A 16754-nucleotide genomic window follows, 5' to 3' on the forward strand; every position below is an offset into this window, starting at 1 on the left:
GACACAAAATAAGAGGTTCATAACACTGGGCAGAAGGGAATGCTTGGAAATGTGTTTGGCACCAAGTCTTCACCCAGCCTGACCTCAGTCTGTGGTGTGGAGAATCCAGGCCTGGCAGCCCAGCTGGGCCCCTTGTCTCAAAATCTTTCCTGCACTATGGCCATAATCTGTGGCTGTTGTTGAGGGGACAGGCTGCCAGGGAACTTCCTCAAAGAAATTGCTCAGGGCAATATAGGAATTGTCTGCAGCCAGGTTATAGGCATCTTTCCACCAGCAGAAGTGTCTGCCTGCACTCCTCTTGTAGCTGTGAGCAAGGCAATTCAGCTTTCCCACCCTTAAAATAATATTTAGCAGCATCAAGGTCAGCTATATATTATGAATCAGATGTAAAGCTTCATAATAAGACGTAGACATATATATATATATGTGTGTGTGTGTGTGTGTGTGTATAAATATTCCAACTTGCAGGTCTTATTTGCAATCACGCATATTCAGCTCCTGATCTGTATATAACTGGCTCATGCCATGCATTCATCATTTCTTAACCCTTTCTGGAGGGTTCACCTGCGTGTGGAACCTCAATATAAAGTGTGAATGAAAATGTTCAGTCTTGAGGAATCTCTGCTGAAGAAAATATCTTCCCCTGGGTGTTAAATTCACACCAATTTTCTTGCAAGCTTGTGGAGTGAGAAGCTGGGATTGCAGGGGCCGGTCTCTGTTTTGGGCTCTGAAAAATGCATGGGTTTGGTGCTTGCTTATATAAAAGCTACAAATACTTTTTAAAGTCAGCGATTTAAGGAGAAAATTACTTCAAACACTTCTCGTGATCAATAAACATGAACCTCTTCCTGTTATTCCTGAAATTATTAAATGCACTGAAAATGTTGAAGTATAACAGAAATAAAATCCTAGAAAAAATGGACGCAGTTCCTTCTTCCTCAGCTGCAATTTTTTCCATATGACAAACTCATACTAATACAGGAGACAGAGTTAGAGAACAAGGGAGGATTCTTTTTTTTTTTTTTATTGTAAGCCCAGAAATGAAAATACTTCATTACAAAAATAATTTGCACAATAATAGAAATAAGTAAGTGCACTGCAGACTCTCTGGAGTAAAGCTTTCCTTCCCTCTTTGCTTCCCCACAAACCCTGACAGTCTGCTCATTAACAGGGAATTGGATTTACATGCCATTTCCAGAGAAGAAGAAAGCACTGGTGTATGTACTGTATAATAAGCACTTAGATTTTTGGTTTAATATAGATGAGTGGATGCCTTAACATTTTTAAATTTTTCCAGAGTGAATTAAGTTTTGATGACCTCTTTCATTTTTGACAAGAGTCCCCAGCTTTAGACCTGTACATTTGGGTTTGATTAATAGGGCTGTGTGCATCCTGCTGCAGCAGTCCAGCTTGTGCTGGTGCTGGTGACAGTGCAAGCAGAAAATATTCTACCAATAATTCAGGTAAAGCACGTTTTTCATGGTGGTTTTTTGCAAACTCAGCATCATTACGCATCAGAGGGTGTTCGGGTGATGTCCTGAATTATGTCTTGTGTCCTCCTGAAGGGCAGAGGGCTGTGGCACTGAAAAAGAAAAAAATGCAGAAAAATTTAATGCATTCTTTTTCCAGAGCAGTCATTGCACATCTGCCTTTCCAGTGCCGTGCGTTAAGTTGGCTGAAATTGAAAGCTCAGATAGGAGCTGCTCTCAAAACATTTCTCAGGAATATTGTTCGTTAGCTTGTATCATTACATGCACAATCCCTTCTTCACCCTCACCCCATCATGATTTCTTTCACACATGAGGGGGATGAGGGAATTTATCTGAATTAGAATCTATGCAAGGGTATCTTTAAAAGTGTCTCTAACAGAGGATACTTTCCTTTTAGAAGCCGTGAAGGGGAGGTGTATGCAGAGTGACTAAGACAGCCAATAAATATGTTATATAAACAGCAGGCACCACTAAAAAGAATGAGAGAGAGAGAGAGAAATGAGATATTTGGGGTGGGGAAGGAAGGGGGAAGGGAGGTTGTAAGTATAAAGTGTTTGCCTTAGGACTTGTCTTCAGTTACAGAGCCAGAGTCACATGACTGGAGCTTGGTTTGATGTGGTAATGAAGCATTGATCACAGCAAAAAGATGAAATGGCCTTTGCTCATTCATTATTTTTATCTTCTAGCTGTGGAAGACAGAAAATTGTTCATAGGAATGGTTTCGAAGAAGTGTAATGAGAATGATATCAGGGTGATGTTTTCTCCGTTCGGCCAGATAGAAGAATGCCGAATCCTTCGGGGACCAGATGGGCTGAGCCGAGGTGAGTGTGCAGCCTGTAAAGTCTCTTTCCTTAAGTGCTAATTGGGAGCTTTATGTCACAGCCAAGGTAGGCAGAGCTGCTGTCTGCAGCGAGAGGTTACTCTGTAATACGTCCCACGTGATGAAGGTATCCACATGAACTTTTCACAGTGACTGAAATTATCACCTTTTATTTCCAGTGTCAGAAAGGTCTCGGTGCCAACATATTAACTTGTGTTATCACCCTGTTTGTCAGCTGGAAAGGTTCCTTTGCACCCTGAGAAAACACCCTCAGTTTTCTGCTCTCACAAAATCAAAGTTGCTCCCCTGACCTCATTTCTGCTTTGTAGCACAAGGCCAAAAAAAAACACCTAAAAGGACAGGACTGTAAATGACTGCTTGAGGGCATGAAGGGTGATGGGAACTGGCCCTCATTGTAGCACTCTCTCCTCCATTCCTGTGTTTTCTGTAACTCTATGCAAAACATAGGTCTGCTGTAAGTGAGAAACAAAGAGCTTACCCTGGACCTGAGAGCTTTGCCTGGACAAAAGTTTGTAAAGAGAGTTTTTAAATCTTGCGCCTCTACCACAACCCAAAAACCAGGGCAGAGGTGTTAAGCATCACCATCAAGAGTGGTCAAGTGACCAACCTGAACTTGGAAATGAAATGCTGCACAGATTTCAATAACCAGTGATCCCTTTTGAGTGCAAAAGTACCTTTTAGGGAAAGGCCTTCTGAAAACCTATTGAAAAGAAAGATAAATGTATATTGATGATACAGACTGCATTTAACTCCATGGTATGTGGACTTGAATTTATTCTCAGAGCATGAACCTTCTCAGAACATCAGTGCCAGGGGTTGCTGAGTACAACAGGAAATAAGGATAGTCCCATCCCTCAGTGCAGGACTATGCTGTTGTAACTTGCCACAGCTCTTTAATGGCACAGGGAGTAAAGTAATTCTAATTGTGAAGCTGGGAAAAACATCACATCTATAGGGAAAACAAATCCATAGAAAGTACACAGTTTATGCATTTAATTACATTTTCAAAAGGCACAGAAAAAGGTAATTGATACGCATATCTATTACCACTTTGCATATAGATATGAGTATAGATTTAGATTTTTTTTTTTTTACTTTTGGATCTACTTGTTTTTAGTAGGCAATAGAATCAACACAATTTTGTGCAACAATTTGTGCATGGGGGTTTCCAGTTTCTATAAAACTCCTATAAATTTCAGGAAAGGATGTGCAGGTATTCCTATGTATCATGGCATTGCTTGGAAGCAAGTACTGTACTACTTCTGAACTTGTTGAAAAACCACTCTTACAATAAATAGGGAGCCCCAAGAAAATTATGCACTTACATTTATGCTTTGTGGTCCCCAAATTTTTGGGGCTGGGATACAGCAGTCCCTTCAGGCAAGTAGAGCCTCACAATCATGGGTTTTGCCTTGGGGAAGATTAGGGCACAGGTCTAAAATTGGTTAAATCAATAGCTCAATAAGGAATGTTTACTGATGGAATAGAGTGTTGCCATTATCTTCCTAGACCCAACACTGAAGCAAAATAAGTATTTCTGATTTTCACTGATTTCATTGTGTGAGCAGCACAAGGAAGGGATGATGGAAGACACAAGTGGGAAAGGAGCTAATTAACTGCTGAAATAACAAGATCTGTTCATCAGATGTTTTGAGCCCCAAAAAAAGATTTAATTGACTTGTCAGCATCACCCAACAAAGAAATGGATCTTTCCTGGGATCCATAAAAATCCCACTGCATACTTGCTTTAATTCAACAGACTCAGTATAGTAGGAGCATAGAAAAGCTAATTATGAAATCCAGCAGAGTAAGTGAGGTTGGTGGGGTGGTTTTGTTCTGCTGTGAACAGCAATCTCACAACAATCAGGAGCTGAAATTCCTAAGCCACGTCTCCAATGTATCAGGCAGGGCAGTGCTGTGTGCTGGCCAGCACAGCTGTACGGTTAAAGTGCTGTTCTCTCCTGCTGGAGGTTGAAGATTTCTGTCCAGGTAGGTCACACACCAGCGAGCACAGCAGAGCTGCATCCTCTGCGCCGCTCGGGTTCATTTCGGTCGCAATCACGACTGATATTCTATCATGCCCTCATGCCTCATGCCTTGTTAAACTCCAATTGCTTTCTACACACCCATGTTCACACTTCAAAATGGGTTCAGCTGCGCCAACCAGGTTTTTCAGGCAGATTTTTATCAGCTTCACAAAACCACCACTCCATGAGAGAAGGCAAAGTGTTGTGAAAATGGTTGGTATTGCAGTTGAAATGAAAAGTGCTGAGGGACATCTGCAGAGGAGGGAGCTTGACTGAAAAAGCACAAGGTGAAAAACTGCTTCAGGAGGGAGAATTTACGCTGTTGAATCTTTGTAAAGATCTCCAATCATTAATGAGTTTTAATTCATGTTACCATTTCCAAGATGTTAATTCCCTTTTCCACAAACATTATTTACTTACTCATCACCCATCCAGATGTGCTCCCCTCCTAGACACAGAGGGGTGAATGAAAAATAGTCACTGTCTGAGGAAAACCCTGACCTGCCATGCCAGAGCCTTCAGGAGCTCAGTTCATTGCTCACAGCAGTGAGATGGAAATATGGTCCAGTAAACTCTGTTTGGTATCTCTTTTTAATTGCCTGGCAGGTACATCTCATGGTATCTCAGATGAAAAAAGCTTGAACAGTATCTTCCTTGGTATTTATGTCAGCTTTCAAGCTTTCTTAAAGGGTTCGGGGAAATAATCTGCATTACCAGCAGATAGTTGCAAGAAATAGCTTCAGGTTACATGACTCAGTAAAACAGTCTTGGTTTGGACTGGGTTTGGGGTTTTTTTCCTTAGTAAAGACTAAAAAGATTTTGGTTGACTTTTATTTTAGCCCATCTACACTACATCAGCAACTTTACCACTGGGAGAGTAGCAGTCTGCTTTTCACTCACAGGCAGGATTTGGGGTTGCATTGTACCACATGGGCTCCAGTAGCAAGGAGAAATCCCATCCTGTGGCATCAAGGGAAAATGTAACACTTTGTGATGAGTGTGATATAAGTGCTGAGATAAAGGGAGAAGGGGAGAGAGATGGAGCTCATTGTTTCTATTGTAGTTCCTAACCAAGAGTTGACAGAACTTTAATATTAAAGTCGCACCCATTGCTGTCACTACTCATAATGGACTGTCACTTTTACCACTCCAAATTCCTGTTGTCAGCTCTTTGAAACTCAGCTCTAAAATGAGACTAAAGTAATGACACAGAGCTCCAGTGGTGCAGCAGTGTATTTTAAAGAAACTGAGGTTTTCTTTTTGGCTGAGTCATGTTTTCCCCCATTGTTACTCACTCCTGCATCTAAGAAATAAATAACCATTGTTTATACCTGTAACTTGCTATTATTTCAATCAGCTACAAGAATAGTCAGCAACCATAAGGCATTGCCTTGCAAAGGCTCTGGGATAGTCCCTGTGAAATTAGCTGGCTGGCAGCGAGTAATTCCTAGCTGTGAAAGGTATTAAAAAATAAAAATACCCTGTTGGCTGTAGAGATAAAGAACCCAGGGACCCAACAGCCACGGAGGCTGGCTGCCTCTTGAGCAGGGTTCATGGGACTATCTAAAGAAGCTTGCCACTTCCTGTACAATATTCATTATTCAGAGAGAAGGATTCAGCCTGCAGGGTTGTTTAATCCAGCACTTTTTCTGAAGAGCTAAATATGCTTCACAAAAATTCATGATTGTGATATCATGTGCTAAGCTTCATTATCATGAAAAAGTAGAAGTGAACTGCCTCAGATGATTAAGATTTTAAATCACTCATTGTAAACGGCTTAAGGAAACTTTCAGACCTACTGACTCCCAGCACTGTGTAATGTCTACATGACCACGGATGCCAGCACAGACAGCCAGACAATGAGAGCTGGAGTGTGCAAAAATAGCCAGAAATCCCCAAGTTTGATTTGTAGCTGTGTAGCTGTGCCACTGATGTGCTGTATTGACCATAGGTGAGTTGGTCACTCATCATCTCTGTTATCCTGTTATTTAAAATAAGGGTAGTGATGCTCCTCTGCCTTTGTAAAATGCTTTTTTTAGATCAGTGGATCAATATCTCTGTATCACTCTCGGAATTATTGCCATCTGTAATGATGATAAAAAAAATCCTCTTATCCTTATCACAGGAGCACCACATAGCAAATTATTCTGCTGTATTGCTAAGTGCAGATTTATATATCAGATACCAGAAAGAAGTCAACTGGGTTAATAGCATGCGCTGAAAAAACCTGCTAATAACATGTAGAGAGAGTTGGATATACCATGAAAATTGTGAGAAAGCTCAAAATGCATTTTTCTACATCTTCTAGGCTCCTAATTGTATGATTTTTTAACAAAACATTGCCAGGCACATGGGACAAGCAAACATTTCTGCAGACATTGATTACAAGGATTGTTTTTTTATTCTTTCTTTGCTTTAAGAGCAGGTTAGAAATGGAATAGCAAGATACACCATGGTGAGGCAATTTAATTTCTTGAAAATCCATTCAGAACTTTCAGATTCAAGGGTTTTCTGGATGAATTAGTAAAAGAAAATTAGTATTTGCATCACAATTAATTGCAGGGAGGGATAGGTGAGGGACTTTTATGCTGGGGTTTTCTTTCCTCTGGATATTTACTGCTCCTTTCTGAGCTGAAGTAACATGAAATGCCAGCTGTGGGAACACCCTAGATTAGGGGTTACTTTCTGAATTGTGTATCAGTAAGTGATGGGAAGCAAGGACATGGAAGTGCTGTGTTTTCAATAGCTCTTCAGAAGCACCTCTGTGCCTTATGCCTTTTGCTGCAATGTGGTAACATTTTCATTTTTTCCAATCATATGGCACATTTAATTTTGTTTTCCCTTGCTGAAACTCTTTTGCAGCTGGGAGGGAAGCAACACATCCAAGTGACCAATGTCTCTGCTGGCCTTTGGCCAGTGACTACATCTCAGATTTCCATTACTGCAGTTTTGCAGCAATCCCTCCCAAGAGGCAATCATGAAATGAAATAATTTGCAAGAGGCTTTATTCCAACAAGAAGATCATCGAGGCAGAGTTAGAGAACATGGTCTTTGGTACCCATTTAATTCTGGCTTTGTGTAAATTCCACTTACTGAAGTCTGTGCTTTGCAGGGTCGGTAATTGAATGTCCAATTAGAAATGCTTTGAGGGAACCATGAACTTCAGGAAATTTAAAATCTACAACCTGTCATCCAGTCAATAATCAAATCAGTAGAGCTGAAGAGCTGAGACACAGTTACAGGATGTGCCTCTTGTTACCTTTATGTGCCTGATATGCATAAACTGAAGAACTTCACTGTGGCTTTTTCAAGTTATTTTCTTTAGACTGAATTGTTGCACTTGGTCTCAGACCTGTCATTGTGTGTCTTAGGTAGTACTTAACCACCAGATATCACTACAGTAAACAATTTGATGTACAATTTAGTTTGTAGATTAAATGTTTTTTAGCCACCAAGACAGATTTTTGTGTGATGTCTTCATTAGAAGGCTGTTTTCCAGGATGCTCTTTCCTTCAGATTGGGCTGTATTAGCACAGGAAAGGAAAAGGAAAAGTCTACTTTGCAATCTCAGCTAGAAACATTTTAACCCAACTAGATCTTATTTTTATCACACTTCAATTTCCATAGCTTTTTATTCAAGCCTTATCTTTTCTTTAAATAGAAGCTTTCATCTCAGAGGATCCCAACTACTCCTTGCAGGAGTATTTGGCAGCTTTTCACTTTTGTTTCTTTACAGAAATTGAAGAAAAACTTGTTTACAGTGTACTGGGAAGCTGTGGTGCAACCATGACAGCACCAGCTGCGCAGCCAGCACTCCCAACACTGCACTTCCTTGGGTGGCTTTGGAAATCTCTTGGGTCTCCTTCTGTGTCAAAACCCTGGTTTTAGACTTCCAAACAATGTCTCTGCATTTTGCATCTCCCTTTGGCTTCACTTTAAAACCTCTTGTAGACCATGGTGGTTTCACAAGGGAGGTTTCTTGTGTAGGTGTGAACCTTACCTGAAGCTTCCATAGATAAAAATGTTCTCCTTCACTTCTCAGTCAGGAGTTAATGTTGTGTTAGGCTGTGGAAAAACTCCTGACTGAATGTTTCTCAACACTTATAGAAAAACCTGGGAGGAGAAGAATCACATGAAGCAGGAGCTGAAATGGGGCAGAGCTGAGCTTTTTTAAATATTTCAAATATTCAGTCACTCCAGCAGCAAGCCCTAGGTTTGGGATGACCAGGATCAAGGAGGAGGCCTATCACATTTGACTGCTTTTTCAGAATTCTCATTCAGTTTGTGGTGGGAGAGGGATAAGGAGTAAGTTTAGATGTTCTCCCTGTGAGTTTAGATGTTCTCTCAGCCAACGTGACAGATGTGATAAAATTTCTCCCATGCCAGGGCTGGGTGCCTTACTCCAATTCTGCCTGCAGAAGGAAATTACTTCCAGCAACCTTTCCCCAGTCACTCATTTATCTGCTCTAGGGGGTGAGAAGGCAGCCTTGAAGAAGCAGCTAAAATTCTTAGATCTTCTCTCTCCCTCCCCTTTTCCTTCTGTCAGTGATTCCTGACATTTTGAAACCAGAGCTGATAAATAAGTGTGAGGTGTCTTGTAGGCTGGCTGTTTTTACAAAACTATCTATTTTTTGGTGTAGCTAGGTAGCTGGCTGTACAAACTGAAGTTATTTCAAGCCACTAGCTATAGAAACATCCCCCTCTCCATATTTTCCCTCCCAGAGATTCCACAGCTCCAGTAAGAAGGGAATGATTGAATATCAGGACTCGGTGGGGTAGAACAGAAATAGTTTGCTCGTAGCTGTGGGTTGGGGAAGACCTCGCTCCATGGCATGCCAATCAATGCCATGTTTCATAGGGTGAGGTAAGAGGCCATGGAAATCTTTCTTGTTTCCTTGCACCACAAGGCATGAAATCTGATTAGTCCTGTCCTCTTCTAATTGTGATTTACGGTCCTGAAGCTGGCAGTGTGTTCCCAAAAGACCACCTGCACCCGTGTGACACAGTGAGTGAGAGAGTGCTGGAAAGGCTTTTCCCAACCCTTCAGAAACATAAAGAAATGAAATCCAGTGTCCTTGAATTACTTCTGATTAAATTCTAGGTGCCCAACTAAACCATCTTCCTCCAGTGCATATGTGCCCCACAGAGGATAATCAAGGTGCTGCCATTGACCATGGCAGCAAATACAAGCTTTTCAAAACAGCTTTTTCTGAACACCTAAAATATAAATGCAAAGTGATTGAGTTAAATAGACCAAATCCTATGACATAGGCTAAGCTCCCATCCAGTGTGGCAGTCTGGTCATGAAGGAAAGGAGTCCATAGTTCACACATAATAAAATAGATATGATTTCATATTCCACGCACAATAAAATATATATGCACACACAATAAATATACAAATGTTGTGTGGGTGAGTGTCCAGGCTTGGTAGCTGAAAAATAACCCTTGAATGTGAATACATGTAGCAATGGATGGTTAAATTAACAAATGTTTAACTGGGGCACTTGATGGCAACCTCTTAAAGTTCGGGTTTTCAAATAATTCAGAAATAACATTGTGTACTGAATTTTTGCCATGTTATTGAGGTAAATTGGAAATTTAGTGTGGAAATGGCCACTGTCTATTGGTGGGAAATGGCCTGCTGAATAGAGATAACAAGGGGACTTAACCTTGTAGCCTCTGGCTGGCAAACCCTAATTAAAATGCTGCCCCATCCTCTCTGTGGAATGCTGCTTCCAAATGCTCATATTCAAGCTGCATAACCTCATTCATCAGGCATTCCCCTTGCCCAAAGAACAAGTTTCTTTCAAATTGGTACAGAGATCTGCTACAAAGGTCTTTTTGCTCTGTGACAAAGGCAACAAGACCCATGCAAATGGTTTTGGGCTGAGGAGTGAGGAGGAAGGCTTTGCAGTGGTGTTGGGCACTGAAATACCCAACAGCTGAGCCCTGTGGTTAAAGAGAGAGAAAGCTCAGGGGAGGGAAGGGGCAGTCTGCTTTATCTTGAGAGGAATGCAGCTTTATTTCTCTGCTGATTCACATTTCTTTTGAGACCTGCTAATTGCAACATCTCTCAGTAAGTTACTTACAGCAGAACTGCTGGGGAGAAATTGTGATAAATGCATAAACTGTGTCTTACTGATTTTTGTTGACATTTTATATGCTTCTCATGCATTTGAAACCTCCATTCAGTAATTGTCACTATAGTACACACTCCTGGATAGCGAGAACCAAAGTGACTGAAGCAGTTTCTTGACCATTATCAACAATATTATTCAAAGCTCTGCATGGGGTTCCTTGCCTGCCCTCCAGTATATCTCTATGTGTGCTCATCCCCCACCGAATTTGCAAGACAAGAAATGAATAATGGTAATAACAGAAATGGTATTAAGAGAGATTACTTTGAGACTGATGGTAAATTTGGGCCTCTTTAATTTTAGTGCACAGCAGCAATATGGAATCTAGGAGAAGTACTGTATATTATTTACCCTTCTGCTGCACATTTTGTCTAGATTACTTAGAGAAAGCTGGTTTGTTACATCATATTCTTTGACAGAAATATGTTGCTGAACAAGACTAGTATAGAATTATATAGTGTGGCTAAAGAGTGGTGAGACATCATCAGCTGTTTTGTTACTTAAGAAATACAGAAGGTCACAATGCTGTGGTGAAGTTTGGGTAAAAGAATTTTGATTTCTGATTTTATGGTGCTCATAGTCAGAGCAACATAAGCCAGTTTAGGTTCTTTTGAATCAAGGGCCTTTACATTAAAGAGAAAACAAATACCGCATGATGCAAAAATGCATTGACTTTATTTTCATGACTAGATGTAGTGCTTTTGGGTAATGATCAGGCATTGCTTTCTCTTACTGTTGTTTGATTAAAATGTGAATACAGTCTTGACTTGATAATCTTACCAGGTACACACAGAGCTAAAAAGAAAAGGTATTCTATGCCTCAAATTGATTTGCATAACCTAAACAATCTGTTGCTTGCTGGATTGCAAAATGGTTTATTTTGCCCATTGGCCACAGGGGCAACAATATTGTATTTTTGATGCCAGAATGTAGTTTTCATGCATTAGCTCTAAAATGACAATATGCTTTAGCCTCTCAGTGCTTAGATCTGCTTCATTTGGAAATCTTTTAAGTAGTAATAATAATAATGTTTTGAGGAAATTGAGTGGAACACTAAATTATTCTCTGAAACCTAAGTTCAAACTGTGCAAGGCTAAGGGAGCTGAAAATCAATGCACTTTTAAAGTCATTAGAGATCACAAGTGAAATAAGTCTGTGTTGCTTTAGCTAAGCTTTTAGTGTGCCATGGTATTATTACAAAATCAGCCTGAATCTGCATTAATTTCACAGTCTTTTTCTTTAAGATGCCCAAGGGTGCATGAAGAATAAGATGTAAATCTCAGGAGGCAATGTTTTTATTAGCCAAAAGGGCAGTGAGTCATGCACTGAAAACGTTGACCTGCACTATGCCCAGTGTAGGTATGGCTGACAATAGTAAAAGGGTGGAAAAATAGCCCAGGCATTAGCCTACTGGCTTTTCATTATGATTTTAAAGGCTGAAGAGGGAAAAAAAGAGTGATTTTTTCAGTTATTCATGCACATAGCTTCAGAATTGTTCAAGCTGGCAGTAGCTTTCATGGATCAAAGAATTATACTTGTACCTAGAACTCAGAGAAACAAATACCACAAGGATTTTTATTTTTAAAATGTTATTTTCTTAAATGTTGAGATTCCACCTACATTACTGAATTTTGTCTGAGTGTTTGCACAAATAGTCACAGGATACACAGTGGTGTTTTTCTCATTCTTATTTGTATGATACTTCTGGGTGCATCACAGTAATTTGTGATGTTATAGACCCCTTTATTAAATTCTCAGTTCAGCTGTCAGTGATGCCGACATTTATTCACTATCCACAGTTTACCTACACAAAAGCCAGAGCAAGCAATTGTTAATGCATGGTCTGAATAGATTTAACTATGCAATCCAAAGGCTACATAACAGCCTTATTTATTTCAAACCCTGTGGCTAAAGAACAAAAACAGTAACAAAACAGAACAAACAAACAAATTTTAAAAAAAAGAAAAGACAAAACAAAGCAAACAAAAAATTAAATAAAAACCCTTCTTGTCACCCATCTCCACCTAATTTTTTTTCTTTCATCTATGGTCAGATTAGCAAGTCAGCACTGTCAATAAATAAACTAGAGAAGTTGTTTATTTTTATGTACTACTGAGAACAGTGTCGTCTTGTGGCCGTTCTCGTAGACTGTGTTGGTTTAACAAGCGTCCAACCCTTTTGTCTTGTTGTTTTTTGTCTTTCCTGCTCCCTGTCCCCTTGTTCCCACAGGCTGTGCGTTTGTCACATTTTCTACAAGGGCAATGGCACAGAATGCAATCAAAGCCATGCACCAGTCTCAGACCATGGAGGTACAGTACTGTATCATTTGCCCTTTCTTTGTTTTCTTTGTGCAAATGATTGCGAATGGTAAAGCCATGCTCTCCTGGATCAGATCAGACACATGACAATCACAGATTTAAATTTTTTACCAGCTCACTCTACCTGTCTTTGTGAAGCTTTATTTTTCTCAGTCACGTAAAAGAGCACAATAAGGCTGCTGTGTGGTATCCAAACACGGCTCTCAATCCTATTTTCAGTGGCATTCAGCAGAAAATAAAAAAGCTGTGAATACCACTCCTCAGTTATACTCAGAGTATCTCTGATGAGTAAATTACCTCTATTTTTAACACATGTTCCCCCCAAGAAAAATCTTAGCTTCTTTTAAATAGATTTCTAAGTGTTGTGGTTTGCACTGCTCTGAGAAAAAGCTCAAGAGATTTAACATGGCCACACTGAGTTACTAGTGCATGTGTTTTTCTGCAAATAGAATCTCTTTTTAAGTTAATATTATTTCGCCTCCTTCATGTAGCCAATAAAAATGCTAATGATGACAGAGCATATCCGAGTGTGGCACTTCCTGCAGAGCACCATCGTGGCTGGGCCCCTCACAAGCAACACTCTTCATTTCCTCCAAACTGCCTCTATGGCCTCGTATTTTATCATGATGAGCAGCTCAAAACTTTAAACCAGTTCACTCAATGTGACTTCAGCTGCTGGCTAACGATCTGGTCACTGGAGTGGTTATTGAATGCCACAGCTTGTCTGGCAATCTCAAAACTTTTTTCAGTCTGTGATTTTTGTCATGGTCTTTCAGAATTTTGCACAAAAAACCGCACAAGTATGAAATCTTTACTTACTCTGGATCTTCTAGCTTATCATTGGAGAGTGCATGTTATACTGTATTATGTATACTGTATCTTCGTGTAGTGATGATTTTTCTCAGAGGTGGCATTGATGTTATGTGCACTTGTTTCTTTTTTTTTTATTTTATTTCTTTTTCCACCAGGACCTTTCAATATTTTTTTTTTTTTCTCTCAGTGATTTTCCTTTGCAATGCTCTAGTCTCCCAAAGCATGCTGGGTGCTAAACAATCATTATTGCGTCATGTCGTTGAGCTGCTTTGTGTAACGAGCCAAGGGGGGACACCAGGGGTGGGAGGGTGGACAGAGGACAAGGAGGAGGAGAAGATAAAACCTAAGCCAGTGCATGAAAATGTCACTAACTGTTTCCTGTATAGTACAAGTAATGATATCAGCATTGCAAAGCTGTTGTCTTTCCAAACATCACGTTTGAATTTGGTTGAGCTTCTTTTATAATCAATGTGTTTTCTTTTCAGTGCAATGCATTTTTAGACCCTGGGTATACAGTTTTAGTTGAGAATCTGCCAATGAGATGAGAACAAATGAAATTATCTTTACTAGAAAGCTGCTGTTACACAGTCTATGCAGTCTGATAGTATATTGTGAAAAAATTGCCACTTTGAGTCTCTGCAATAATACCTGTAGTAATTTGTCTGCCGTGCACTGCTCCATTAATTCAGATCTATATGTTTGCTGGGTTTGATTCCAAGTAAAAAGGAAATGTTTATTGGTAATATTGTGTTTTACCTATATTTTCCATGTGTTTTAATGCATTTTTCCATCTAGCAAAATGAATTTTACACACCTCTACTTTTGAAGATGATAAAATAAAGACATAACACCTCCCAGAGAAATTCTCCCACTCCTCTATTGTTTGCAGCACTCTAAAAGAGGCTGCATTTTGGCAGGATGCTCTTAATGAGATTAGTTCTGTAGAATAGTTACTATTGGATCAAAATCCCTCTCAACACCTTTAGAGACATCATCAATGAGATCCCCAATTTGGCAAGGCAATTGCAGATAGTTTGCCCTTTGATTTGCATCAGTTGAGCTTAGGCTGAGTCCCTTCTTGGAAAGAAGCTGTGCATCCTCCCTCTCCATGGAGGAGGGACTCAACCTGACAACAGAAAAATGTGAAGGCAGCGCCAGCTGTTGGGAAGAAAATGGCATGAATGGCATGGAAATGTGAAGCCATTGAATGAGGAAGGGAGATGCACCTTGTGTTTGTGCTGGAAGCTTCCCCTCAAGCTAGGAAATAGAAGTGCATAAAACAAGAATCACCCCGTAGGCAAGAAAAAAGAAAAATTCTCACTTTTGCCAATACTCTTCTAGTGCAAAGTTAAATTGGGTTGACTAGTGTTACATGTCAAACCTCAGCCTGAAACAGTCATCTTGGACACTTTGGTTTCATGTTATTTTGCAAATAAAAGTGAGCTTAGGGGAAGATATGTAGTACACAATTGCATTTCAACCCAATTACTACAGATTTTTCCCCTTTTTTTATTATTTTCAGTTCTTTAGCATGCATCATTGACCAAAATGAATTTTCAAAGAGGGGTAAGAAAGAACAATGGGGTTGTTAAGTCCAGATAAACACGTCTCATAGAATAATGCATTCTCTTACTGCTCTTTCCACCTGACTTACTGACCTGGTTAAATCAACTGATTTTTTAAATATAATTGCTGCTTTAAAGTGCTCTTCTATTTCTTTTCTGTGGAATTTTTTTGTTTGTTTGTTTGTTTAAGTCATTCAAATGCAGCACCAGTAGAAGACACTAATTTGTTATCATGGAGTAAATTTGATACAACAATAACAATCCTTTTCTCATATAGAGCCACTTGCTAGATATAATCTCAATCTTCAGAACGTTTGCTTTCTTGAAAATGATGAAGTGATGAAATATAGAGCAGACAGTGAAAAAATGAATTATAGATTCATAAATTGCAGAGATATTGTTTTTATACAATTTACTGACATTTAAGCATTCATAAATATGTCAGCTGTAGTATTGAATGCTGAACTACCAAACAGAAAACTGAAATAACCATATAATATTTCTTCCTTTGATACTCATTTCTATTTCTTTGGAAATATACTTGATTCTCCTGTACATCCAGGCAGAAGGCAGTACATTCCAGTTGTTCTTAGCCCAGTGTTACCAATAATGTTATTTGTAGCTCGTATAAGATAGAAACAGCTTGCTTTTTTTTTAATTAGAAAAACCAGAAAAATCTCTCTCACATCCTCTACCCCCTGGCTCCTTTTTCTTTCTTCTCTTTTCCTAAGTGATCTTATTTTTAATATTAGTATAAAAATCACTAGAGAGAGGTAATTGTGTAACAAGCCGACTCCTTCATAATCTTTATTTGATTGCTGGAGTGTTATGGATCTCCTTTCGTTCTCACTGAAACACTAAAAGACATTTTTACAATGAAACACACAGGAAAAGAATTGGAGGTGGAATAATAAACCACAAGCAATGATTTTCTAAGATAATTCTAAAGGAACAGTGTTGATAGAAGATTATTATTATTATTATTATTATTATTATTATTATTATTATTGCAGTTTATTTCATTATTTTATCTGATGATTGGGAATATTTTTATCACTTGTCCTGGTGTGAGGTTTTTCAGAGAAAAGGTACATGGCTGCTTTTTGTAACTAATTGAGCACAGGAACTTTTCTGAGGATGTTCACAGTGTTGTGAGAGCAGCCATGGGAAGAGTAGGTGAAGTAGAACCCTGCTCTGCATCCCTCACTATACACTTTGGCTCAAGCACTGCAGTGTTTCTTGGACTTGAGTCACTTATCACTCCTGCCATTGTGTTCGCATTGAAGTTAGACAAGAAATTAGTATAACAAAGCAAGGCAAGGGAAGTTATTCATTGGATGCTGTGAAGTTGAAAAGCAGTATGAAATGGATTGACAGTTCAGATGACTCATAAAATGCTTGAATTAATTTGAAGAACTGAATCATTGCAGTATATAGCTTGCTTTCTTGATCTGAGAAAAATTAAGACTTGAAAGGTTAAAATATGAAACGTTTCTTGGCAGTGAAAAAACCAGAGAGAAATCAACAGACACATCTTTCAGAATCACGTCTCATTGTCTCA

General features: G+C 39.3%; 1 protein-coding gene across 11 annotated transcripts in view; it reads left to right on the forward strand.

The window, feature by feature from the left end:
• CELF2 (CUGBP Elav-like family member 2) overlaps positions 1 to 16754 on the forward strand; it is a 547488-nt gene that overhangs the window by 476971 nt on the left and 53763 nt on the right. For all 11 annotated transcript variants that reach the window (XM_074538727.1, XM_074538723.1, XM_074538722.1 and 8 more), the window contains 2 exons: positions 2177 to 2311; positions 12727 to 12806. In XM_074538727.1, the coding sequence (XP_074394828.1) occupies positions 2177 to 2311; positions 12727 to 12806 (215 nt within the window). The remainder of the gene's footprint in view (positions 1 to 2176; positions 2312 to 12726; positions 12807 to 16754) is intronic.

This window comes from Zonotrichia albicollis, chromosome 4 (genome assembly GCF_047830755.1).
Source record: "Zonotrichia albicollis isolate bZonAlb1 chromosome 4, bZonAlb1.hap1, whole genome shotgun sequence".
Taxonomy (NCBI): Eukaryota; Metazoa; Chordata; class Aves; order Passeriformes; family Passerellidae; genus Zonotrichia; species Zonotrichia albicollis.